The sequence below is a fragment of the Eufriesea mexicana genome, unplaced genomic scaffold (genome assembly GCF_001483705.2).
Source record: "Eufriesea mexicana isolate 0111107269 unplaced genomic scaffold, ASM148370v2 scaffold14589, whole genome shotgun sequence".
NCBI lineage: Eukaryota > Metazoa > Arthropoda > Insecta > Hymenoptera > Apidae > Eufriesea > Eufriesea mexicana.
This window is the reverse complement of record NW_016922043.1, coordinates 240,731-267,288: the sequence shown is the minus strand read 5'-3', so window position 1 is coordinate 267,288 and position 26,558 is coordinate 240,731. Positions and strand designations below refer to the sequence as shown.

Below are 26,558 nucleotides of genomic sequence, written 5' to 3'. Positions count from 1 at the left end.
AAAAAAAAAAAGAAAAAATGAAAAAAGTTAAAATTTAATACCTTGCATCGACATCTTCCGGTGATAGGATCTGCAAGTAGAGTTAGACTGCCATTGGGATCACAATGAGATGTGGGAACACACATATCTCCTGGAATAAGAGGATTTCCTTGATATCCCACGTCGCATTGTTCACATCTACGACCTACGTATCCTGGTGGACAATCGCAAGTTGGTTGACCATCTGATCCGAGATGACAGGTGCGTGCAAATCTATTTTATAAAAATATTTAGAATATCAAATATTATTATTTAGAGAACATTTTTTTTTATTAAATTTATATTATTCTTTTACTGGTTAGATGGATTGGTGAGTGGACAAGGACACATTTGACAAACAATGTTTCTTGAAGGATCCCCATAGTATCCTGCAGGGCATGGTGGTTCATCTCTGTAACATTGACCAAGCCAAGAACCAGATTCTCGTCTGAGATATCCTGGAGCACATTGCTCGCATGATAGGCCATTATATCCTAGATGAATATTATATTTCATTATTAATCTTATATGCCTTATAATCTGGATTAAAAATAAACTAGTATATACCTGAAGGACATTCACATTCCTCTACATAAGATGCTGATCCAAGTCCAGTATTCCTTACATCAGCGGTGTCCATAACTATATGTGTGATACGGACGTCTAAGTATGGAGAAGTGTCATACTGTACCCTAATAAATAATTCTTTTGTCAGTTTCAAACGAATTTTTACATATATTCATTAAACATGTACACATACTTTATTAGAATGTTATCTACATTCGCCAGAGTCATCATGATATCTTCCCTAGTGGCCGGAATTTCGTTCCAGCCTTGTATTTTATACCATTCACCCTGGAAGAATCTAACAATTTCTTCATTATCGTAATTCGGTTTCAATTGTTTTCCTCTGTGCACCAGATGATAATTGTTTCCACTTAAAATAACTGATGGTGTGGTGGTTGGCAAACCAGTTCCATTAAAACGTACTCTGTATTTCAAATAACCACCATAAGATTTTAACTGATTTCCATGATAACTTTCAGGCAGAGCAAAATATGGGGATTCCTTTTCGTTACTTAATTCGGGTAACAATGCCTTTGATTGATACAGCTGTAATCCATCTCGACCTATACCTTTTAACATTGTGACTTGTTTGCTGACATCTCTTTGAATATTAAAATCTGGTTGATATTTGACTGTTAAAACATTGTAACGATCAAAAGGTGGTGGAATTTGATAAGTAAAGAGGTTGGCACTGTGACACTCGGTAGCGACACCGAAGCAAAAACAGGAAATACACTCATCTATATGTCTGGCCTCAGAATTAAACATTCCTTTGGGACAAATGTCTCCGACAGATTTGTTTACCATTACAATGGCATCAGGTGTAGCGAACACGTAACGACTACCACTGTTTAATGCCTCACAGGAATAAGCACCCTGGTCTTCTGGTTGAATATCTGGACAAGTAAGAGTTCCAGTTCCATTTATTGATGTCATAGTGCATTTAGGAGGAATATGACCCCAGTTAAGACGCCAGTTAATTTCAGGAGTAGGTACACCGACTGCTATGCAAGTGATTACTAAAACTTCTCCTACATTTAAAGTAATCATGGGTTGTGGTGGCTTCACTATATGTGCTATGGCTAGACAGTGTTAACAAAAAACAGAAAATAATTGTTTGAAGCAGACTTTTTGCATATACCATATGTAAAATACGAAGAAGAATACACCTACAACATCCAATTTCATCGCTGCCGTCCAAACAGTCCTTTTCCAAATCACAGTGATAACCTTTAGGTATACATTGATCATTACTGGCACAAGTATACTCTGTAAAACGGCAAGGAGAGCCTGGTCTGCTCGGGGCACAGTTTTCTTCGTCACTATTGTCAGCACAGTCTTTTTCTCCGTCACAGCGCCATAGTTTGCTCACACATTGTGTATTATTACAGCGGAATTCATTGGGTTCGCAGCCATGTGGATCTATTTAATATAATACATTTTTTATGACATAAATATACAAGAGATCAGAATAGAATAGAATAAAATAGGACTAAAGATGAATAGAGACTTACTGCAACGCATTTCATCAGAACCATCAGTACAGTCCAGTCTACCATTACATATATGAGACTTGGGAATGCAGTCACCATTGCTACAGGTAGCTTCATCGTATTGGCACACATGAGGTCTGTTTGTTGCTGGTGGGTCAACTACACAGAAAATAAGATTGTAGATGGTAACTGGTTTTTCGACCAAGCATAAATTCTTTTACGTCTAAGAATACATAGTACATACACTTTTCTACAGTAAGGTATACGGTCATTTGTCGGCCACGGATGAGTGAAGGATAGTCAACAGCCTCGCAGATATATGGTCCTGAATGATCCAACTGGATATTTGGTATTTCTAGACGACCATTGATATCTCGACTTCCAGGAGGCAGAGGAAGATTATTTCCTCGTAGCCAACGTACTCTGGCTCGAAGAGGACCCTCATCACGGCATTGGAAGACGACTTCACGACCTAATTTTCAAGATAATAGTGTGCTTTCTAAAGAAACTTCTCTCTTTTCACATTACATGTTATTCCTATCAAATTAATTGCAATATTTGTGTAAGCAACTTGTGTTAAAAAGAAAGTTTTGTTGTTTTGAATTAAGAATAATTTCCTGAAAATGTTAAGCTGTAAAGTATTTATTTTCATTTAAATGTATTATCCCAACATGCAAATTGCATTTACTTTCAATTTTAAATTAATTAATATGAAGCATTACATAGATGAATTTTGACTGTAATTATGAATGAATAAAGTGGCTCTCTTGCTTGATCACCCATAATACTGAAAAATCATTAATCACATTTCATTATTTGTAAATACTCTACATAAAAATCTTACCTTGCTTCTGCGGGTCTGGCCAATGCAAGAGAAAGATAATCAAAACTCTTATTAATTAATGTTTCACATTTTTACCTAATTTACTATTTTATGTATGTATTTTGTGTATATGCAATGTTTATGTAATACAGTAAACAGCTCATAAAACTTACTTTCTTTGATCACTTGTTCACTAGGATAGGTCTTCAAATTGAGTTGTTCTTCATCATGTTTCATGTCTATACAGAACATATAAAAATTGAGCATATGAAATAATACAATGAAATTATAATCAATCAGATTAATTACGTACAGCAGTTTTCTTCATCAGATCTATCTCTACATTCTGGCACTCCATTGCAGCGGGAGGACTGAGGTACACAATCTTTGTCTTGAACACACATGATATAACCTGCTGAGCAACGGCCAGGCATTGGGCGAGAACCAACTTGATCTGGTAAAATTCATATAAAAATGTTTAAAACATTTCTTTCGACAAGAAATGTTAACAAGGTACAGAGCCTTACCACAATCTTCATCAGATCCATCAACACAGTCTAAGAGACCATTACATTTTTGGTCAGTTCTGATGCAATCTCCATTTCTACATTGGAATTGGTCTTTGCCACAGCCTATAAATATAATGTATATTGTAACAAATAAAACTGATGATTGTATTTTGAAAAAATAACCATATTTTAGAAATGGGAATAAGGAATAAAGGATCTATATAATTCTTAAATCTAAAATCTAAGAAACCAAAAAGAGCATAGATCACCACAGTACCTCAAATGCTAAAACAGATATAAAATGATTGATCTATATACAAAAATCAACACATACAGAAAACTAATAAAAAATAGATGTTTAATAACTTCTAATGTATATTTTTCTGTGCGTGTTTGTTAATATATCACTATAGAATGAGAAACTGCTATCCTATTATCTACAACATTTAAAACATTGTCTACTATTAATTACTTTAAAAGAAGAGCAATTGTAAGGTACTAAAATACCTTTCTTCTTTACTAGATCAAAGATTTACTATATTTCATGCCATAACAAGGTCTAAGAGATTCAACAGATCACATCAGGCAATGGATGCACTAATAATTTATATAGGGATGCTTTGAACATGTGATTGGGTCGTATAGAATTTATTCAATCTCTACTTGAACAACCTACATACTGCCTATTTGGCTGCTAACACAGACTGAAAAAGAAGTGCAGAGCCTAGAGAATCTGTGGCGTCCAATATATAAGTAAAAATCTAACTTCATTCTCTATGATTAAAATCGAGCCATGAATGTTTTAACTAAAAATTATTTAAATGTCACACTAGACACAAGAACCGAGGCAAAACGGACATGGAAATTTCAAACTAAATTACTTCTGTTATTTTGAAGTTACATTACAGGAAGTTCCCGGATAAGCGATCGCATATTTTTTGGATAAATGAACATATTTCTTTCGAGAAGTAAGCTCTACCACTTTTGCTTATATCGAAACCAGTAGAGATACTTTTGAGCGATGCTCAAATTTTTGGAGATTATGATTCGATTTTTTATTAATTGGCGGCCTAAAATTATTCCTTTTATTGGTCGCATGAAACAGTTGAGTGACCACAAGTAGATTCGTTTCGCGATCATTTATGTGGGAACACTAAATTAATCGATCGAATAAATACTACAATGTATACACTATTTAATTCAACAAATGTAATAGAATTGAATTGCAATCACAAAGCCATTGAAATGAAACAAACTAAGTGGACGCCAGCAGATCATCAAGGTCTGCCAGTGATCTAACCGAAGCAATACTGTTCGTCGGTAAAGTCGCGGCAGTCGTAGAAATGGTCGCAGTGGTGAGTTTCAGGGATGCAAGTGCCATCAGCACAAACAAAATCATCCGGAGCACAACTCCTTGGAGTGCTCAAATTAGTTGGCGCCTGATAATCCAGATTGTAACCCTTGCTAGCGTGGTTCTCGTGGATTAGCCCTACCAGGGTGGTTCTATCCGACGTGTTTCTACCTAGAAGTAACCGAAACTAAACCACTTTGCACATAATTCCTTTCTTTTTACTGCTTTCTTAACAATCATCCATCTCTGCCCTTTGGAATTTAATCCTGCAACTGCGATTACTTACTACTGCGATTCCAATTTCCTATCTCTGTAGGAAGAAGCAGTCATCGTCTGACTAACTATTTGCAGTATTTTGTGTGTAATTTACAATGTACTTCAGACTGGCAATAAATAATTCACAACCATATCAGTTAATACTACACAAAGTATAATTTAGGTTGACAACGAGTGCTTAATGCTCTACTGTCAGTCTGGTGTACAGTTTGAGGCATTTGCGATTGAATTAGTGCACGTACAAAACTCGGTGCGGCACAATTGGTTGCCTCTAGCAGGCAGTGGACACGATGTCACGGCCAAACATTGCGTGTGCACCTGGTGCGTTGCGTGATCTACTGGATCAAGTGTGCAAAACCGAAGAGCTTATATACAGGTAGTGGAAATGGCCACATGGTCAGACATTATATATCTTCATAAACTTTAACAAAAACTTGAGAAACATGTTTTCCATTTATATACGATATAACTTACTCTTCCTGAATAGAAGTTCTCGTCAAACAGTAGCATACATTTAAAATTTCTCCATGAGAGATAGTTTGTCACTTCGGAAGTACATAAATTTCTATTACACAAAGAAATTGTTAAAAATTGTTAAAAAGTTTTCGAAGATATTTCTCAGAGAATCAGTTAAGGCTTTGAAGATATTCAATCGAGTGAATGTAAATTCTAACTGGTCTCTACAGCCTTTTTCATCCACCTTGGGCCAGACTACATTTCCCTATGTAATGTCTAGGATACGTTTCTGCCGGTGCACACGTGTTGCTGCTTAATTTGTTTTCTTCAGCATCATAAGCTATTTCCAAAATATGTTTTCACCCTACCTCGAGGACAATTTGCCTCGTCATCTTCATGGGGACAATCGACCCGTCGGTCGCAGACAGAGGATCGCGGAATGCAACTTCCATCGTGACAGGTGAACTCACTCTCGCTACATCCTGGTGGAGGCGTTACAACGGTTATATCTGAAATTTAGAATATTTTTTTCATTTTTGTGATTTTATTGGACGAATTACTTTGTATACGTATCGAAAGCTTAAAATAGGTTTGACGGTTGGCATTGTTATACGTATATCCTGAACACAAGTTCTTCAACATTGAGTTAGTGCTGATGAAGGATGTGTCATTTGCAGAGACGAAGGGTATAAAGCTCATCGTTAAGAATCATTTATACAATTTTTAGAGTATTTCAAGGATTATTCTGGTTCGATTCACTTCTATACAGTCCTTGGAATACGTTAGAGCTTATAAATGGCGTCCAGGAGATGGTGAATAGGATCCCGAGAAAAATTCGAAGACTAAAAGAGCTCGTGGGAGAGGAGCTCGAAATGCTTTGAAATCCTTACTGCAGTCACGTTCGTCGCTACCGTCGTGGCAATCGATGTTGTTATCACAGAAGAAGTGCTTGAAGATGCATACTCCGTCGTCACAGGGTTGTTGGCCAATGGGACATTCTGAAAAGACAGGCGATAATTAACGAGAGAAAGGGCGACGCTTATAAAATACCCAAAAGAAATTTGAGAAACAGAAACCAAAGGAGAAAAAAGTAGACAGTGTGCCCGCTATCCTAAAGCCACCACCCAATAAGAGCTTCATGATGCCAAGTGGTACATTCTTCCAAGGCACCGGAAGAAAGAAAAACTCGACTGGACAGTTGGAACGTGGCAGAAATGTACATAGATAGCTTCTGATCGATTTTCTTACAGTGCATTAATGGAATTAAATGAGAGGAGGAAGAGGTTGAATTAGAGGTCCGTGACAATTAGACGATCGATAGACTGTCCTAGTCGAGATACGAACAAGGATAAAATCGTCAAACACAAACAGCGTGCACACTGCCGGCTGTCATGCGACGTTTTAAAGAGCGCACGTGTACACTGATCCCATGGCTGACTTCTTTATGGAGTCGTGATAGATGTACACCGTCAATATTTATAGAAAGTTATTAGTAGAATCAATTCGAATACCAATGGAACTTTGCTATCTCTTCGCTCTAACTTATAGCTCATTGGATAGATTTAGAAAATTTTGATACGTCGCCATATCACGCGCGACATTCTATCTTCCTGACGATGAAATACGAAAGTGAACAAATTTGGACAATTTCACGTTATGATTGTACAACTAATCCAAAGTCTGGAGAGCTACTCAGTGATTTTAAAGGAAGAACTTATCAGCAATTTGGTATTCTCCGTGATGTTAACTTTGCAGTTGATCATACCAGAATCGATTCGATAACTGCCAAAGGCCTGGGAATGAATGTATGTTCCATTAGTATTCCGAGTGTGCGTGTATTAGAAGAGTGGTAAGTAGGAAAATTCTACTATGCAGTACGATAACTCCGTGAACTACGTCCTCCCTAGGGAGTCAGAGTGTGTAATGTACTTTCCAAAAGCTACAGGAACGTTTAAACGGTATCAAACAGAAAGATCTAGGCAAAAGGCGACGCCTCGTAAATCTAAGGCTCTATGGTGTACCATATAGGCGAGAGATTGAGAGAATGAGAGAGAGAGAAAGATAGGTTTGGGGGTCACATACACTAGGGTTGATCAAAAGTTCCCTGAATTTGTGCTGTATAATGCAGGAAAAGGAGGAAAATAGAAATGAACAGTTGTTTTAATGAAAATACATTGACCTACTAAACTTTCTTTCAATACTAGTGTATGTAAAAATATAAAAATTTGATCGGTTCGTAGGTTTATCGATCTTAGGATCCTGTGTACGTGCGCTGTGCAAGACTTATAATCTAATAAGTAGACCAGAATGGAAAAAAGATATATATATATATATGTATATATATGTATAGATATAAATTTAAATATATATAAATATAAATAAATAAATATAAACATCGTAATATTTATTTATTTATGCACATACACAATCAGAGAGAGCAAGAAGTAGTATGTACATATTAAGGTCAGGCAACCTGTGCTGAAAGAGATAAAAAAAAAAAAATAGATCAAAAAAATAAAACAACGTATATGTGACAAAGAGCAAGAATGGTAAAAGTGACAGATAGAAAATTCGAGCAATAGAAAGACAGAATTCTTTGAAAAATATATTCCACGTATTTTCAAAGTATCCATGATTAAATGGTTCAAAGTTTAAAACGAGTTTTAAAAGGGTGTCGCGCTGAAACATACAAAGATTTCTTGATAATTGTTAATTAAACGAGGCTACAGAAGAGAAAAAGAGCTAGATTACTTGGAATTACATTTCTGTTATTAGTCCGATATAAATCATCGTTGTGTCAAAGATTTTCACGAATATTACAAAGAAAGAGCGCGTTTCATAATAACTGCTTCATTTTTAGCAGGAGAACCAACGATTTTTAGTTGAAAATTATTTTAACGTTAAAAATTTAAATGTCCCTTTGCAAGATTTATTTAAGGCGGATATATTTCATATAAAATGTGAAATAATTTGTGGGGTGGGTCAACAGGGCGATTCATGTAAAAACGAGTCAAAAATGCGCGATACATATTTTTTCGCCCGAGTTTCCGTTCTCAAGAAAAACGACTTGAAAGTCGGTCGCGAGTGCGTGCTTTTAGCACAGCCACTACAGTAGTTCTCAATCCGAACGTTTTTATATACTTAAAGATAATTCGCTATATTTCTAATTTACAGTTTACATATACGATTCTCTAATAAGTTCTATGCAAAGCTTGCTTTCCTTAAAAATTCACCGATCTTTGAGTAGTTTTAATTAAATACGTTAAAATTATAAAAAAAAAAGGTACAAACAGTAACGCGAGGGATTGGTCAGCGAAAGAAATTAGCTCCAAAAGACGCGTAGAGACATAATTATGCAAGTTTGACAAAATTAACGCTGCGTATAACTTAGTTGGGAACCACTGAGACCGCGCAAAACGCGCGCCTTTCAAGTTCAATTCTCTCCAAAACAAAGTTTCTTACGAGGAGCATTCATTGGACATTTTTCTCGTATTTTTCCCAAAGAATAGTTTTTACCATGTACAAGAGCCAAAACCCGTGCTGTTGTACCAAAATTGACAGTATTGTCAACGGTCACGTGAGTGTAACCTCACTTTAAAAAATTCACCGCGATCCATTTCAACCCACGATTAATAGCGTCTAATCTAATCTAATTTGAAAGTGATTCTAGCATCGAAGTATGTATTCAGAGGACAATTCATAGCTTCTATAGCCTCGGGTTTTCTTAGTTTCGGACATGAGACCCTGGTTGCGACGTCGAGATTCAATCTGAGACGGTAGTCAACGTCCGTCTCGAAATACGGTCGATAGAAGGTGGAAACGAGATTAACGGCTCGCACGACTAGACAAGAGCCAGCCGGCATTAGTTACAGCTTCTTAATTGCCATCTTGAAGACCGACGCGCAACCAAGAAAGAGGCGGAGTGTTCTCGCGATCCCCGTACGCATCGATTTCCATTTTCTGGCTTCTCCTCGTTTTTCACGCTCCAGCTTGTTCCCTCGAGCATCCATTCGATAAACCAACGCGTTTTATCTATTCGACTGGTACGTTCTCCAATTTCTTTCTACTTTATCCTTCTAATTTCTTTCAAGGATAATCTTGAGGAGACACACAGGAACATCTTGCGTACGAAGACATCGAAGAGGAGGATGTGTGGATTGGTTGTTGCTGGAAAAAAAAAAGGAACGGTCAGCGTTAGAAAGTGTGTTATGAAAGCTTCGGAGCTCCATTTTTCCCAGGGATAATCTGCTCCTTCATGCGAAGCGATACCGTAACGTCGAGATCCAACCGCGGAATAATTCCTCAAGATGCGATTGTGGGGTTAATCCGAAGGTGGAAGATTGGCAGATAAAGAGAAAGAAGAATGGAGATAAAATCGGTCCAGAGGTGGCTGAATTGCGTTACAGGCTGGACCACGATCGATCGACTCTGACGTGATTGTTTAATTGCGACCCACTGCAAGAGTCCGCGGTGTTTTCTGAATTAAAAGTTGTTTTCGTTTTTCTGGTACCATCGCGCACAACTCCGTTGCCTAAATATAAATTGGCAAAAAATGAGGGAATGTGGTTGTAAAAAAGGCTAGCTCCTCTGCGCGCACTATGCTTCTTGCATTATGAAAAATAGAACGCAGGTGGGCCTTTGCAGTGGTTCTCATCCCCGTTCCAGTGACCATAGATTAAACGAGAAAGTTTCTCTATGTATAGCAAACAAGCTTAAACAACAAGGACACAAATTGTTTCTTTCTTCTCTTATCTTCTTCAATTATTCAACAATAGCAAACTTCGAAAATGCTTTTGCATAAGATAGTTAGTAGTTAGTAACATGTCCAAATCAGCAGATCGATTGACATCTAGCTTCTATTATGAAAATAAGAATGAGGACCACTGATAGATTAATTTCGTTGTGGGAAAGCTTATAAATTCTCTCATATCGACCGTCGATCAGGAGATCAATTCTTCGAAAGGATTCTCCATCGATACAGCCTGTAATGCGAATCGAGCTTAATCGACAGATAAAAAGAAACAGACAAATAGATAGATAAAGAAAAGTAACGATCGTACGGCAATTGATCTCGTCCGAGCCGTCCCAACAATGTCGTCGACCATCGCAACGTCTTTTACTGTCCACGCACAATCCATCGTTGCATCGAAACATTCCAGCCGGACATTCGCTTACTACATAATCCCCAAAAACGGCCAAACGGTTCTCCATTAGAGTGTCTCGTGCAATGGAGAGCAATAGAGGAAGAAAAATGACCTTACCGACAGAGTCCATGTGCTTTCTTTTAATTACCGTGTGTCGATAATTATTTTTCTGCAGATTATATATACTTGTATTTAATTCTAATTAATTATAACACACATGATGTTACAATTCTTGCGTTATTAAAAGAAACATTGGAATCCGTCACCACCTTTGTCCTGGGCTCCTTTGCGTATATGTTGGTCTATTGATCAGGAATGAAAAGAAGTACTCACATTTGTTCAATCTCCAATAAAATTCCGAAGGACATACTCAGTTCTTTGACCCTTTCGTTATACAAGGTGTTTTACATAGTTATTCAGTGCTAACTTAAACATTTTCGACAGTTAAAAAGATTTTGTTAAAACTCCAAGAAGAAGAAGAGAATAACCCTGAAATTTGGTTCCAAGTCCTTGCTCGATTTTAGAATATGTATAAGATGTTTAAAAATGTTCTTTCGAAAAGTAGTTAGGACAGAAGTTCAGATGTTATGTTCTTACATACACAGTTGGACGATTATAGATCTACCATTAAAATTCAAAGATGAGAGTGGTAGAAATTGAGATTTATTAAACAACGAATGGGTTAAAGATTAACAAGTATATATTTTAGACAACTGACCTTGTTAGAACTAGTACGTACGAAGTGCTATACATGCGTGGGAATCGTATACTAATTACTGGTTCTCGTGCAGAAACATGCATTCAGACGTCATAATAACTCAGTCTATATGAGCATTAACTAAAACTTCTATTTGCATTCGTGTCTTTCTGAACAGTATGACGTTGCCGATAAATCTTTGTCAGTGAGGGAATGCGACGTTAGTTCAAGAATGAGCCAAAGGTATCCGTCTCCTCCACAAAAACACCGAAGAAGGGGATGGGAAACTGGAATCAGGATAAACGATTTTAGTTATGATTGTCACGGGAAGTGCCACTTTACTTGGTAATTTCAGGCAATGTCATCGATGATCAAATCATCGAACTATCTCAGTCGACTATCGTCGAAAGATATAGTTTCGTTAAAAAATATAGAACAGTTACGCAAAGGAAAGAGACCAGGTGGGCAGGGCATTTTTCACCACATACTGATAGCTGGGATCCATAGTTACCACATCCAAATTCGTCAGAACTGTCAGCACACTGGATTACATTGTCGCATCTCTCGATTTCTGGTATGCATTCACCACTGGCACATTTCCATTCGGCAGGTGTGCAGACCCCTTGACACAAGTAATAGCTCAACAACAAGCACTAAAGAAGCCACAATAATAGGATCTTTGGTATTACCAACATGATCGCTAGAGTAGTCTCTAGTGATCATCCATGATGGAAATCATGAGTATCGAGTTGACAAAAAGCATTTGGTTAGGAGAAATAGGCCACTCAGAATCTCATATTCATTACGGAATGTTGACAAATTAGTCGATGTTTATTCCAAATTATTATAGTTACGGGAAAAGGTACCGAAGTTAATAATAATCTTTGTTAATAGGATTAACGTCTGCTCGGTTCTAAGGCTGAATTCATTATCGCAGCTGTTTCATCGAGCAAAGAAAAATGTAAGGGAAGATTGGGAACGCGTGGAACTTCCGAGTGACCTAAATGGGAGCAAAGGAAGCTTACCACAACCATGCTCATCACTATCGTCGAGGCAGTCGAAGATATTGTCACATTTACGTTGAAGCAGAACGCATTGTCCGTTGTCGCAACGCATTTCCTTGCTCGGATCGCATTCCCTCGGGCTGTCGGTTGCCCAGCGTGGCCATGGTTGGCCTGAACGTACACAGAGAAGCACAGTAAGCCAGCTACTCGGACACAAGCCTTTCTACCATGTGCAAACTATGTGAAAAATACATCTGCTTCGAGGAAAACGATGCTACAGTTAGGATTAAATCGGTTGGTCAGTCAAGATCAACGTCTTTCGCGTTATTTTGTCATAGATAGTATGAACGGAATGGAAAACAATTATCCGATACAATGAAAGATGTTAGAGATCAACACAGAACTTGAATTTGAATCGTTGAACAGCGAACGAAATTATAGTCTTTCTCTTGAAAATATACTCGGTATCACTGTATATGCACTTTCTCCTGGCACTTTTTGTAGTTACAGCCTCTTACAACAAGGAGCATAGATCATTGAAAAAAAGGACAGAGGTTACTGTTAAGAAGCTGAGAAAAAGTAAACCTGGAAATAAAGGAGGCTTTTTAGCTAGTTTCACTGCTGCTTATATCAAACTAATGAATTAATTAGTGGCGAGTAAGCTACGGCCGACCAGCATCGTCATCCCCGGTTGTCAAGTGTTAAGCAAACGAGAAAAACGCGTCTACCCAGCCAGGTTTTTACCTACGTAGAGGAGGGTCCCCATTGTGTATTCGTAAACACGTTTCTTTGACGTGCAGTCAGACAGGGTAGGAGGAGGAGTCGAGTATAATCGAATGCGGATGGTATAGCAAGCGAAATGTATCGCAAGATTCACTGTTGTGTCAAGTTGGAAGGCAAGATCTGCTTGTTTTCTTCGATTTCGTAACAATTTTTCTTTTCCTTTTCTTTTCTTTTCTCTTCTACATTATCACGAATACTTCGTTTATGCAAATATCATGAAAATTTATAAGAATTTCCGTTTAAAGAATAGACTATCTACTTTATGCGTTTCTCCTTTTGCTTTATAACATTCCCATGGAACTGTGTCTATATGCTATGGTGCAATGAAGAAATTACGATTACGTTATTACGTGTAGGGTGCATTTGCTAACTTCTTCAAACTCATTTCTAACTTACTCGTCACTTAAATCGATGCTTACTCAAATTCGATTTCATCGAGGCTAAAGCAATGATCTAAGTTCGTTCGTTACTAAATGGCTGAGAAAGTACACCTAAAACGAGCAGAAGGTTCCATCCAACAGCGTCAAACGCACAACATCACAGCCCAAAACTCCAAGATCAATGTATACAATCAACTCGATGGATCTTCCTTGGACTTTACTTCATATTTCGCTAAGCATTTCTTCAACATTCCTTCCCACCTACTCCCATCGCTATAACAAATGCAAATCGATTTCTATAAAAGACATTGATCATGGAATTCTGTGTATAAAAAATTGAAAAAAATGAAGAGGGTGAAAACGGCGTACTGATAGGTTGAGTGACGTGTGTAATGGTTTCGTTAGCGCAATCTTCGTCGCTGCGATCTGGACAATCCGGGTGGCCGTCGCACCTGTAGATAATGAATGCTGCTAAATAGGGGAGAGTTTTTGGCTTCTCGTTCAGGGGGACAGGTTAACTTGTTCATTAAAGAAGAAATTATTAATACGTAATCATTAATTGACTATAGAATTATTAATAATCATTGAAAAAATACCGAATCGATTACTTTGAAGTTTCCCGGCAAAATTTCATTTTTCACTTGGTTCCTCTTGTTAATAAGAGGCATAAGTCCACGTTATATTTCTCCTTTCTTTCGAGGCTAAGTAGCTGTTTCTCCAATGTCGAGTTACCTTGTCCTCCTGCTAGGGGGATATAATCGTTGCTCGATCAAGAAGGGGATCACCTGTAGGGTTTCGATTTTGTTATGACATCACGAAAAGCTGGAAGCTCGTCCACGAACAACGAAAGCGTTCGATGAATAACGATACAGAAGCTATTACTTTGAACAATACAGGAGGAACAATCGGGTCCTCTGACTCTAGCGTTTCAAACTGGAGTAAGGAAATTCTTCTAACTTTCTGGGTATTCAGGACGCGTGAATCTATGTACAGTTAATGATCTAGAAAGGCATGGGTTAAAACTCTGAAGCTACCAATGTACAAATATAGGCACAGTAGGTTGCGGAAGCTTTAACGTTCTTCGTTTATACTTTTGCTCTTCTCTAGATGCTCTATTTCGCTAAAAATCATCGCTCAATTACGTTGCACGTTTATGCAATTCGCCAACCATCAAAGCTTCCTTCACCCACTCATGATCCGTTCTGTAAGTACCATTAATAGTTCAGATTATTACTTGGCAAGCAAAAGCAGGGACCATCGACACTGGAAACTCTACACATCCTTCGTCCAGCTGTACTTAAAATTCAACCGACGTATGGGGATGTATTTGCTCACGACAGAATAGTTTTAAGAAACGGTGCTTCCCCGGAGTCTCCAGCATCGAATGATCCCAAATGATAGGTAAGTGTTTATATACCACAGTGAAGCTCGTCTTCTGCCCGGGGGCAGTCGTCGAATCCATCGCAAACAGAGCTCTTCGATATGCAAGAGCCGTCGCTGCAGGTGAAGTCCATAGAAGGGCACGGGGCCAAATCTACAGGGCGCCACCGACAAAAACAGACAGCCTGGTTTCGTTAACCCCGTCGCCTCGAGCTGCTTCTTCGGGACATATAGCTCCTCAAAGGGGCGAGAAGCTCGAGTCGAGGTGGCCATGTTACATGGTTATATATTAAATATAAATTTATGTACAAGCTATGAGATCCACGCGTGGTCACATTTAAAGCGGGGACACTGGGCTTGATACACTGAAAGCATCTGTTATGGTGAATGGTATTTATATATGGCGACTGTCAGGCTGCGATACTGCTGATGGCTGTGTTAATCCTGCAATGCCATTGTTGCATCAGATTTTTGAATAACTATTGTCGACATTTCGCTTATCTTTCTTTCAGCACTTTTCTTTTCACACATTTCCTCGTACCTCCATTGTTAGGACCTTTATCTGGTTTTCATCAGTGCACTCGCGGATTGCTCGAATTCTAACGTAATTTATACATTTCTCGTTTTACCCTAAAATCGAAAAAGATTCCATAGCATTGCAGGATAAACGATCCTATCACGTGACAACACGTGGCTTTCCTTGGCACAGTATTTTACAGCCTGACAGGGCACACGACTCCTCGACCACGGGGTATTTTTCTTTTTTACAGAGGATTCCTTCGAAGCTGGCTAACATTTAAAGCAATCTGAACGAAGCCCCTCGAAGGCGATTAGAATATATTCCATGGGTTCTATGTACAGTGTGTGCGTCTGTGTGACTCGTTCCTCGTGTCTGCATAACGTGGCTAACTGAGAACCTCGACGATCAACAGAAGAAACGAGAACGACGTTGTTTAAATTTCAAACAGATTCAATCCTCGGGTTCGGTTGTTCAACCTTTGGACAAATAAACAGACTATGAATCGGTGTATAATTCGCGAGACCTATCCAGAGGATTAAAAGATGCTTGTTCAATCCTGGTACAAGCTGCTCCAGATTCCTTTGCATTTGCTGTTTATCTAATCCCTATCCCATCGGCATGACTTTGGCTCTAGAACAAGATACGCAGAAAAAGACTGAGAAAAACGAAGCTCCACTTGAAAGCTCTACCAACGATTGTTAAAGTGATCGAAACTGTGGCTTACCTCAAGGTCTTCGTAATTATCTCAACGATTACAGTGCGCAAATGCAAAGGAAGGATCACATGGCGCAGCCTGTGCATCGTCAGAACAGAATCTCTAAAAATATGCTCAGAGTTTACCCTTCGAGGCTTTTGTACAGCATAGATGGACATCACAAACGAAGTTCTAAAACATATATCTTCTTCCTCGCAATTTCTGGGTCACATTACGAAGCCACCACTTTGTACAGCTATTACAGATCCAACATATCCAGAACAGTATCCCACTTTTGGACCTTCGTCTTTGCCAAGGCTTCATTCAACAATGTTCGAAGATCCCACGAAGCAAGTTAAAGTGTAGAGCAGAAGAAGATACGTGGACACGTGGACTAGCCTGTTTCTACCTTTTATTCGACTTTCCATCCCACAGAAAGCTTCGTCCGATCCATCCTCACAGTTCATCACGTTATTGCAGACAAAGATATCGCTGATGCAGATCCCATCGCAGGCAAATTCCCACCTCGCACAGGCTGTTGGGTTTTCTTCCTCGATCTTCGAACCGATATCATTATCCATAATGGAATTACCATCGCAGTTGGACTCGTCACTGTCGTCTGCACAGTCTGAAACCCCATTGCAGACTATGTTCTCCGCGATACACCTTCCATCGCCGCAAAGGAACTGATTCTGATCACACCTGACTCCCTTTGTGCTTTTAGAGTCTGACCAGCTCGTAGTAGTGACAGGATATTCCTCTTCTGACCTCCCAGTAGTAGTTTCTTTGGATATAAAACTCGGATCTGAAGTAGTTGGCCACTCTGTGGTATCCTCTTCGCAGTCCTCCTCCGAGTTTTGGCTAGAGATGAAGTTCCTAAACCACGAGCTGCTTTCTGTCGTCGTCCTTTTACCGTTCTTGCACTTCTTAGCTGGAGTCTCAGTGTTCTCAGTGACTGGTAAACTCGTGGAAACGGTAATGTCACTTGCTCTGGAATATGTATTACTCTGTTGATTTTGTCCTTCCTCCTGGTCCTCAATTTCCTGGGACTGTATGATATCGCTCCTTGTAGACGGTGAGATAGTTTTAGAGGAAATGGAATTAACGAGGTTAAATAAGGGACTAGTGGTGCTCCAGGTAGTCTGATCAAAGCTGGCAGTTGTCTCGATCTGCTCAGTCATCGTGGATTGTTGCTTCGGTCTATTTTCGCCTCGATGTCTTATCTTTTTCTTCTTATCCTTGTTTTCTTTGTTCTTCTTCCCCGTTTTAGTCCTATCGTTGCCGAGTTCCGTGATGATCTCTACCAAACTCGATGACTCCGTTGTTCTCGTATGATTCTGAACCGGGTTCAGGGGCAAATTTGGATCGAATACCTCTGTCAATTCCAGCAATTCTTGGGATGAATCGGTGTAATTATCAGTGCCAGGTTCGAAAATCGTGGTTTCCTCGGGACTAGCTGACTCGGAATCATCTATTGTCACATTGTTCAAGATTTTCTCGATTATTGCTCGATATTTTTTGTTTTTAAGCTTGTATAACTTTTTCCAAAACTCCGTGCACTTCGATGTACACTTGTATAACCCATTTTCCAAGTCCTGATCAGCAGAAAGCGAGAGGTTGCGGGAGCCTTCGCTGGATAACCTGTCTTTGCTCAACAAGTCTATCTTGATGTTGGAATTTTTTGAATTCGACTCGAATAACTCTGTCTCTAATTTCAAGGGTAGATGACCGTAGTTATAATCTTCTTCCGTAGATGTTGTCAAAACTTCAGTATCCTTATTGACATCGTCGAGAATTATTTCCTGTAGATCAGATTCCCTGCTTTCTACCGTCTTAGAATAATTTTTCCAACTTGTCACTGTAGTTTCGTCAATGGAAGTCGTTGTTTCTGGACTTTGGTCCATTTCTTTTCGTGAAAAATGTTCGAGATTCGACAAAGTGGAGGTAGATTCCTGCGAATCCAATTTTCTCGTTTCTTCTTTTAAGATGGCCTGCAAATTTTTATCCAAATCTTCTTCGGAGGACCACTTCATGTTTACAGTCTCTGCAGAGTCAATGAAGTTAATTTGCTCTTTTAAGTTCTCGGTGGGTGTCTCTTCCATGGTCATTGGCGTAGTTTTCGTTGTCTCTTCCGTGGTCATTGGCGTAGCTTTCGTGGTTTCGTCCAAATCTTCATCCGTGGAAGACCATGGTTTTTCACTTCTTTCCGCGAGAGTAACAAATTCATCCTTTACCGAGACTGAAGCATCTTCGATTTCTAGTTCTCTACCTTCTGCTGTAGAGTTGGCTCCATCCTGCAAGATTTCTTCATCCGCGTCTTCCATGAAACGATTAGTCGTTGACGGAATTGTGTAATCTTCCGCAAATTCCGATCTCATAGTTCCTTCTATGTTCTTCCAAGTGGTTTTCTCTTCGTTTTCCTCTCCGATCGTGTTAGTTCGCTTTTCGTTGTAGAATATCTCGTTTTCCATTGAATTTGGGCTGCTCGAGGCAGTTGAACTATCAACTGTTGTCGATGTCGCGAGGTCCTCAGAAATCTTGTGGTCAAATAGCACATGTTCGCGTTTAAATTTAGCCTTTTCACGCTTCTTCTTGTTCCTCCGCGATTTCTTTTTCCCACGCGTCTTGCCTTCGTCGATTTTGTGGTCAAATAGCACATGTTCGCGTTTAAATTTAGCCTTTTCACGCTTCTTCTTGTTCCTCCTCGATTTCTTTTTCCCACGCGTCTTGCCTTCGTCGACCAAAGACGTTGCTGAAGTCGTAGAGTCCAATAGAACCGAAGCTTCGATGTTCGTGGTCGTTACATTCTCATTGTCAGATTCAGTTTTGAAATTCTTTTTCCTACGTGAATACTTCTTCCTCTTCCTTTTCGGCTTCTTCATATCACCATGCACGTTCCCTGCTACCCTCAAGGATCGTTGAAGATTTTCATCGAATTTCGCGTAATTCGCGTCGGAATTGTCTGCACGACGTAGCTTGGAAGTTTCGTTTAAAGCCTTGTCTGCGGATTTTGACTTGGTCTTCGAGATGTACTCTGGGAACACTGTTTTCTTCGAAACATCGTCAAGGTCTTTCACCGGTTTCTTCTCTTCGTACTTGAGATTCTGCATCCTCGATTTGTAACTCGTGTTTCGATCCCGGCTTAGTTGCACAAATTTCAGAAAGGTTTTCTCATCGCTGTACACGTTCTTCCACGAGGATTTTTCTGTGGCGATGACGATCGTGATGACGAATGTGAAAGATTTTTCTCCTCGGAGAGAGGGGAATAAGAAGAGAAAAAAGTCGAGGCAGAGAGAAACCTAGCCTTCCATCTCGACGGAGACATCAACGAGGGAAAGAAGGCGCAAGAGGCTGAACAAAGATGGCGGATCGAAGATTACAAGCTCAGTTGATGCAACTCACTCTGTGAAGCCTTTTGCGAAAATCCTTTGAAAATGCAGTATGGTTAACTGACCCGTGGTGAATTACAGATTTCGCGGGATCAATTTAGAAATCGAAATTGCACAGATGCGGGATAAAAGCATCACGGGAATTAAACAGAGGAGACCACGAAATTAGCGTGGTGGTTTCAATTTTAAATATTCCATGCTATCTCGCAGCAACAGGTGCGTGCATTATTCAGGATCTCCATTTTCACGTTTTAAGGCCAACGGAACTCCATACGAAACGGGCCTTCCTCGAGAAACAGTGACGAGAGCAAACCCGAAATATGCGACATAAGAAGCCGTGAAAATTAACATCAAATACCTTTCCAGCCTTTCACACTCCTTTCCCCGGTTTCAGCCCCATAGAACCGACAGAACCACCAGATCTCATCCTCATCACGCACCGAGCCTCCTCTACCGCGGATCTCCGCTTAAAGAGTGCTAATTAATCCACTGAATCTGTTCGATCCGACTAAAACCTTGTTCCAACATCGTCAACGACTTGTTTCTCTACGTTAATTTTAACCAGCGATCGTGGATGCACGACAGCGAAGCATCATACGGTTAATCGCAACTGCTAATCCTAGACGTTGACGGACAAAAGTATTAGAGAAAACAGACACGGTGTTTAAAAATTCAGCAGAGTGTGCGTGCGTGTGTAAGTGTGAGTGTGGGGATACGAGTAGGTGGTGTGAATGGCATAATTACCGCAGTCCCTCTCGTCAGAGCCATCAGAGCACTCCTCCACCCCGTTGCACTGCAACTCGTAACCGATGCACCGGCCATCCTCGCAGCGAAACTCGGCATGTCCGCAACCTGCTCCACACACCACACTCATGCACATTTAACCCTTTAACCCCGGCGATAGTCGCGGAACTGGTCAATAATATTGAAAGGTAAACCCGGCGAAAATGTAGACAGACAAAGTAGGCCTTTCGCTTTGGCACTCTCGCTCTTGCTGATTATTTCACGTAGGCTATAGCAATGGATATTGTTAAGAGGACTATAATAAAGAGATCGTTTGATAGTATAGGTCTATCAGAAGACCTATCATGTCTATCAGAGTCTGATATAAAAGGACAAATCCGATCAGACAGAATAATTCAAACAAACGGAGAGTTCTGGTTCTCGTCACTTGGCTATGTTAGCTATCAAAAACTCGAGAACAAACGATGGTTTCAAAGACTAGGATGAATATCAAGGACCTGGGGGCTGAAGATTTAGGCAAGGACGAGGACCAGAGCATATTCTTTGCGATCAGAGGAAACCAGGCACTAGGCTTGTGAAATTGCAGTCAGCTACAGTGACGACATTCTCTGGCTAGGGATTTTATCTTTCTACGAATTATTTTCAAGGGAGCATAAAGACTTTAATCAATTTTTCATCGCTCTTTTCCAGGGTGAGTAAATTAACGGCTGTATTTAAATTCGAGGAATTAATGTTCTTGGACATCAGCCTACATTCTGTTTCGTTACCAGCAGGAGGCGGAGAGAAAAAATTCCTAATCCCGCGGTGATTTGGAACGACAAAGATTCGAGTGAATGGCGCAGTTAAAGGGTTAAAAGCGCAGTCAAGCCGGCTTCTCATCAGCCCCTGCTTCACAAATAAAACACGCGGGTTCGGCTTACGATTCAAGCGTCCCCTTTGACGTGTTCCTTTTCCCTCTCTGTCCAGTGAAATCAGCCGTGCCGTCGATAGCGAGCCCTCAATGAAACCGTCACAGAGCGTTTCGATCCTCTTGCCGTGATTATCTCGCGGCAAAGTGATCAATGACTTCGTGATTCATGACTGGCGACTGGATGTATCGTGAAATCTCGAATCACTTCGAACTTGCGGCAAGAACTTGCAAAATTTCGAACCTCGTTTATCGTTATTAGCATTACCTCTATTCCTTTCGTATTATTTCCTATGAAAGACTCTGCATAGCAATTTTTGTTACGGAGGGATTAGTATGCACACACCGTTTTATTGAATTTTTTCGCTGGATTATTCGATTCGGGGTCGTAATCGATAAGGGAACGTGAAGCTCGTTGGAAATGATCTTCCAGGGTTGAAAATCTGCCCAAGCGTGTTATGGCAGAAGATCGTACCTAGGGATGGGGTAAAAAGCTACTTCCGGTGAGAGGCTGGCTAGCATGGAAAAATGTATTTCACCAAGATCGTCGGTTTCTCGATCCAATTTTGCGTCGTTATGGGTTATCTTCAGGATAATTTAAAAAGTTACACTATCCTGATCAATTTCTTAATCGAAGGCAAAACGAATCCATGGGGTGACCTATAAAAGAGTCCTTCTTGGGTAACCTTGAAATTGGGACCAGTCTAGAAGGCTCATCTCATTATGGAAGAAAACGATTCCAACTTGGAAACTCGCATAATCGATTTCTACGACAAATTCCAATTTTTGTGAAAGAGAAATAGGTGAGTTTGCTCGAGATCTTATCTCTGTTTCACGTTGGAAAGCACATCCTCCATAACATTATGATCCAAGCGAGTCGATTCAGATTAATTAGCAGCCCATCACAAACGCTACGTCAACTTGTGGCTTTCATAATGATCTCCCAAGGGGCCTTCGAATACCTGTCAATCGATATTTCAGATCGAGAGTGCATTGATCACGGTATTCCATCAGTTCATTGGAATCCGCGTTTCTTAAAGATTCCTATCGTGACTTGGAAGCAATTAAAGCGATATTTTTCCTTTAACAAAGAGTAGGACAGGTTGACTCACCGCACTGCTTCTCGTCGTCTCCGTTATGACAGTCTATGATCTGATTACACCTTCTGTCGATGCTGATGCAGGTCCCGTCCAGACATCTGTACTGATCTCCGCTGCAGGTGGTCACTGAATAGAAAGAAAGAAAATGAAGATTGACCAATGTCAATGAAATTGAAATTACATTCGCGACAAACGATGCGCAGAATGAAGGAAAAGGATAATGCAAGATCGTGGAATGTGGACGAACGTTTAGCATCGTCCTTTCTTTTATCCTCTCCATTTTAGTCTTGCCGTTGATTATGACATAAAATTTTACAAATGTCCACAGTGAAGCGAAGGAAAAATAAAAAGAAACATAATGGTACCGTTGCAATTGATTTCGTCGGAATGATCTCGGCAGTCAGGTCTTCCATCGCACCTCGCGCTCTGGCTCGCGCAACTTCCGTCAGCGCACTTGAACTCGTCTGGTCGACATACAGCTGCGCGTCGTGGAACGGGGAATAACGGTAAATAAAAATTGGTAAAACAAATTATTAACTTCAAAGAAAAGAACGACGACACGCGGCGCGATTTTAATTAAAAAATGAGAGACGAAAAGATAAAAAGAAAAATTTGGCGAGAAACATAAAATTTTCGACATAAATTGGTCCTTCGACACTACGAAAAATATGGAGAAACATTTTATCCGCTTAATCTAGGTTAGGTCACTCAAAGGAAAAAATTTAAATTGGATCAGTCATCGTTAATCGTATTACCTCTTCCAAAAACATGCACCGGAACCAAGTACACCGATATTCGAGGAATGAACCGTTGAATATTTGAAACTGGGAAACCTAACCTAGACAAAATTGTTCGAGAAAGTGACTCTAGGTAGAATTGATCGGTCAGTAGAGACGAAACGGCGCTGGGAAGGTCCGTTTATCGGGTCGACGCTTGTTCACAGCGGATAATTAGGCAGTGGAACGATCATAATGAATCGGATTATTCCGTTGCGCCTCGTCCTGACGCAAAGAAAGGAGGGAAATAAGATTCCAAACGGGGGAGCGGACGAACGAACGATTACGACTGCTCTCTTCGTTGCCGTGCAATTAATTACTCGAGAAACAAGCGTCCATTATCGGGGCCAGTAATATGCTTCGACTCCAGCGATTACTCGGCCGAATAACCACGCGACGAGCCTTCCGTTTCAGCTGAAATCGAATCCTGTGCCACGTTCGCACGTAACTCGTCCTTTTCCGCTTGCTTCCCGCGCGTCCTTCAATGTACCGGGTGTTCTATCCAACCATCCATCTTCAGGCAACTTTTGCACGATATCCGAATAAAATGGTCATGAAAGAAAATAAATTATTAAGTTCCAACCGAAATATACGTGTATGTATATTGTTAATTAAATTTTATTTCTTTAAGGTTGATATATTAATTATATTTCCCTGCACCAGAGATTGGTACACTCTATAATCTAACAATCGACTAATATAATTTACCTTTTGAAATTTTTGTATACTTTTATTGAAGCTTCGCTGTAGAAATGGAAGTTGAGATGGTAGTTTTGCGTAGAACACCCGGTATGTATCGTTTTACAATAATGAAAAAGTCTGAATGTAGAAAGGAAATTAGTTTCTTCGTGAGATGTAGTTTGTCCAACCAGCTATGGATATGTGTTTTTACATTACCAATTGACACGAGTGCTTAAGTTCCTCTGTTAATTAATATCTCTTCCATTTTGTACTTCAATACTACCATGCTTCAAAATTCGTTATTACCAGTGATTTATACTTTTTAGTCACCTGGAATATATCCAAGTCTCATTCATTTACGATATTCTGGTAATTTTTCTTTTCTTAATATCAAAGGCAAACGAATTTTGAGGTATCGGTTAGGTTAAATGTTTGTAAGTCACTTCTGAAACCAAACATTTCCGAAAACATGCGTCTCTCTCATTCACGTGCTTTCATAGGCGATTAGTGCCTCTTTCCTGTCTTCTGATTCTCTGTTCTAGTTCGTATTCAATATGATTAATTTCGTACTTATGTAGTCACAATTTTCCTCATCCTGTCCATAGTTACAATCGAAGAACCCATCGCAGACTTTCGATTTGTGTAGGCAAAAGCCAGGGATGCATTCGATTTCGTTTTCTCTGCAAGCTGCAAGAATATTCCATCTGATAGGGTGAAAAATATTTCAACGACTCCCTTTTTCATTTTCTTTGCTTGTAGAGGACAATAAAGTCGACGGTGCGAGTTGAGAAAGCTCCACGAAGGCACACAAAACAGATTCAACGTAGACAAATAGATAGAGACACAGTAGAGAACACATATTGCTATAAATGACGATTTTCTGTAAGAGATAAGCTTAAAGTTTGAGGTTAGGAAAGAGAAGTTGAAGATGATGCGCAAGCCTGGCGCCATCTGGTAGTAAACTACGTAAGCACGTCTTGAAAACGTTGATCATAAGTGGGAAAGTAAGGTTTTACGTGGCATCATGATTCAAATAAATTACTATCTCACTTTTTATGTCCCAGACAAAGAGTAAGAAACATTTTGATATACGTAAATACTTGTATCGTGAATATGTTTACGAAATATTCGTACGCTAAGTATTTAAAAGAGAAACGATTTCGAGTCAAACGAAGTCGTGTATGCTTTCAATCCTCACGAAAAGGGCGCCATATATATGAGAGAGGGGTGAACAAAAGCAGTCATAGAATTAATTTGTGACCAGACAGATGTAGAGTAGCCGGACCAGTGTGGTGTGGCCATTAATTAACACGCACCTGAGGAAATTTCACGGAAGAGATTATAAATGAACAAGGAGTTACGGGCCACGCGGCCGCTGTCTAATTTACGACGGCAATTAGCTAACGATCGAGGATGAACGGCACTTCGAACGAAGTGCACTTGAAAGAATGGAAACGGAAAGCAAGCAACCGCCAGGAATTTCCATCGAGTTTCCTAGATCCTTCGCAAATGATTCTCAAGGTGAAAAATAATGCATCTTCTGGATTCTCAGCATCTACATATCGGGTGTTCATTTCGAACTCGGATTGCACGATTTCGTTGCGGGAATTTTCATAAATGTATTATACAATTCATATCGTTAATATTGAAATACGTTTATAGGTCGAATATATAAGTATTACTCAAAGAATTACAATAATTAGCATTTCGATATAGTCGTGCCAAGTATATAGGATCTTCGAGATTTGATCTTTTTAGCAAAAGCTTCTTCGCGACTATTGGACCTTAAAATACGCGTGCGCGGGTTATTGTCATGATAAGATGGAGACGAAAAGAAAAATGGGTCAGTGACAAAGAGAACTAACAATAGATTCCGTTCCCTGGCAATGTTGTGTTGCAGAAATTGAAATGCTGTTGCGGTCGATTCATTTTTCAAGAACTATTTTTAAAGACCACGCTCCTAAGATCGGAACTATGAACCATTTAATCTGACATACAGATTGTCATAAATAATTAAACACGGCGAAATATAAAAGAGTAATAATACAAGCTATAAATAATATATGCGATATATTCTAATTAGAATACCAATCTATGAGAGACCGGGTGTTCAAAAATTATCAGCGGACAATAAATGATGAAAAATATTGTTCCACGGCTAACAACATGGAGTAATTAATAGTAACAAAGGCGAGTCGGTTCTTTCGACCTTTTTATTCTCTTCTGAACGAATTTGTTCTCGCGGCAGGCATTGTTGCTCGTCGACATGCGAAACACAACTCTCACGTGCGCAATAATTACACAGAAGCTCGACGTTACGAGCGTGTCCCCGTGTTTCCATTAAACGCCGACGTTTACACGTTTTTCCTGAACGTCGACTTCTTCGCACGCGAAAAATGGTGGCACGCGATCGCTGGGGAACGCATTACCGACCAAGATCTGAATTAATCCGTCGCATCGGACGACCAGCTGCCTGTTTTTCTGTCATTATCTCTTAAATAATAGCCGTCGTTTGATTGTCCAACTTTTTCCATGATATATTACCCGTACTACCTGATAAATTGTGCGTTGCATGTTTCTAAAAAAAAGCATATCTCGCACACGACGTAATTGGGAGTATTAAATTTAAATTTGTGTACTTTATCAAGTTTTCGTTGCTTCCCTTTCTTTTGCCCTTGAATAACAATCCTCATTTCAACGTCCAATTTTTCACATCTTACGACCATCACTTCTCACAGCCTCGTACTTCTGAAAAAAGAACCGTATCAAATTTCTTTTCCATGTATGTCGAAAATTGCCATGTCTAAAATTTGTGAACACCCGGTACATGCTCGCGTCAAGAGTCCCTAGTACAGGCAACGAATTC

General features: G+C 39.7%; 1 protein-coding gene across 16 annotated transcripts in view; it reads right to left on the bottom strand.

Annotated features, from left to right (window-relative positions):
* The window catches only part of trol (terribly reduced optic lobes), a 251,055-nt gene that overhangs the window by 10,419 nt on the left and 214,078 nt on the right, over nucleotides 1-26,558 (bottom strand). For 8 of the 16 annotated variants that reach the window (XM_017909090.1, XM_017909096.1, XM_017909092.1 and 5 more), the window contains 21 exons: nucleotides 24,263-24,379; nucleotides 22,601-22,714; nucleotides 22,248-22,361; nucleotides 20,229-20,336; nucleotides 12,360-12,509; nucleotides 11,846-11,956; nucleotides 10,554-10,667; nucleotides 6,384-6,491; nucleotides 5,862-6,002; nucleotides 4,711-4,932; nucleotides 3,429-3,533; nucleotides 3,215-3,355; nucleotides 3,075-3,140; nucleotides 2,923-2,937; nucleotides 2,323-2,550; nucleotides 2,100-2,237; nucleotides 1,759-2,007; nucleotides 779-1,667; nucleotides 586-710; nucleotides 335-512; nucleotides 42-252 (listed from right to left, as the gene is read on the bottom strand). In XM_017909090.1, the coding sequence (XP_017764579.1) occupies nucleotides 42-252; nucleotides 335-512; nucleotides 586-710; nucleotides 779-1,667; nucleotides 1,759-2,007; nucleotides 2,100-2,237; nucleotides 2,323-2,550; nucleotides 2,923-2,937; nucleotides 3,075-3,140; nucleotides 3,215-3,355; nucleotides 3,429-3,533; nucleotides 4,711-4,932; nucleotides 5,862-6,002; nucleotides 6,384-6,491; nucleotides 10,554-10,667; nucleotides 11,846-11,956; nucleotides 12,360-12,509; nucleotides 20,229-20,336; nucleotides 22,248-22,361; nucleotides 22,601-22,714; nucleotides 24,263-24,379 (3,644 nt within the window). The remainder of the gene's footprint in view (nucleotides 1-41; nucleotides 253-334; nucleotides 513-585; nucleotides 711-778; nucleotides 1,668-1,758; nucleotides 2,008-2,099; nucleotides 2,238-2,322; nucleotides 2,551-2,922; nucleotides 2,938-3,074; nucleotides 3,141-3,214; nucleotides 3,356-3,428; nucleotides 3,534-4,710; nucleotides 4,933-5,861; nucleotides 6,003-6,383; nucleotides 6,492-10,553; nucleotides 10,668-11,845; nucleotides 11,957-12,359; nucleotides 12,510-20,228; nucleotides 20,337-22,247; nucleotides 22,362-22,600; nucleotides 22,715-24,262; nucleotides 24,380-26,558) is intronic. The other 8 variants (XM_017909097.1, XM_017909100.1, XM_017909091.1 and 5 more) reach the window with 7 other exon arrangements.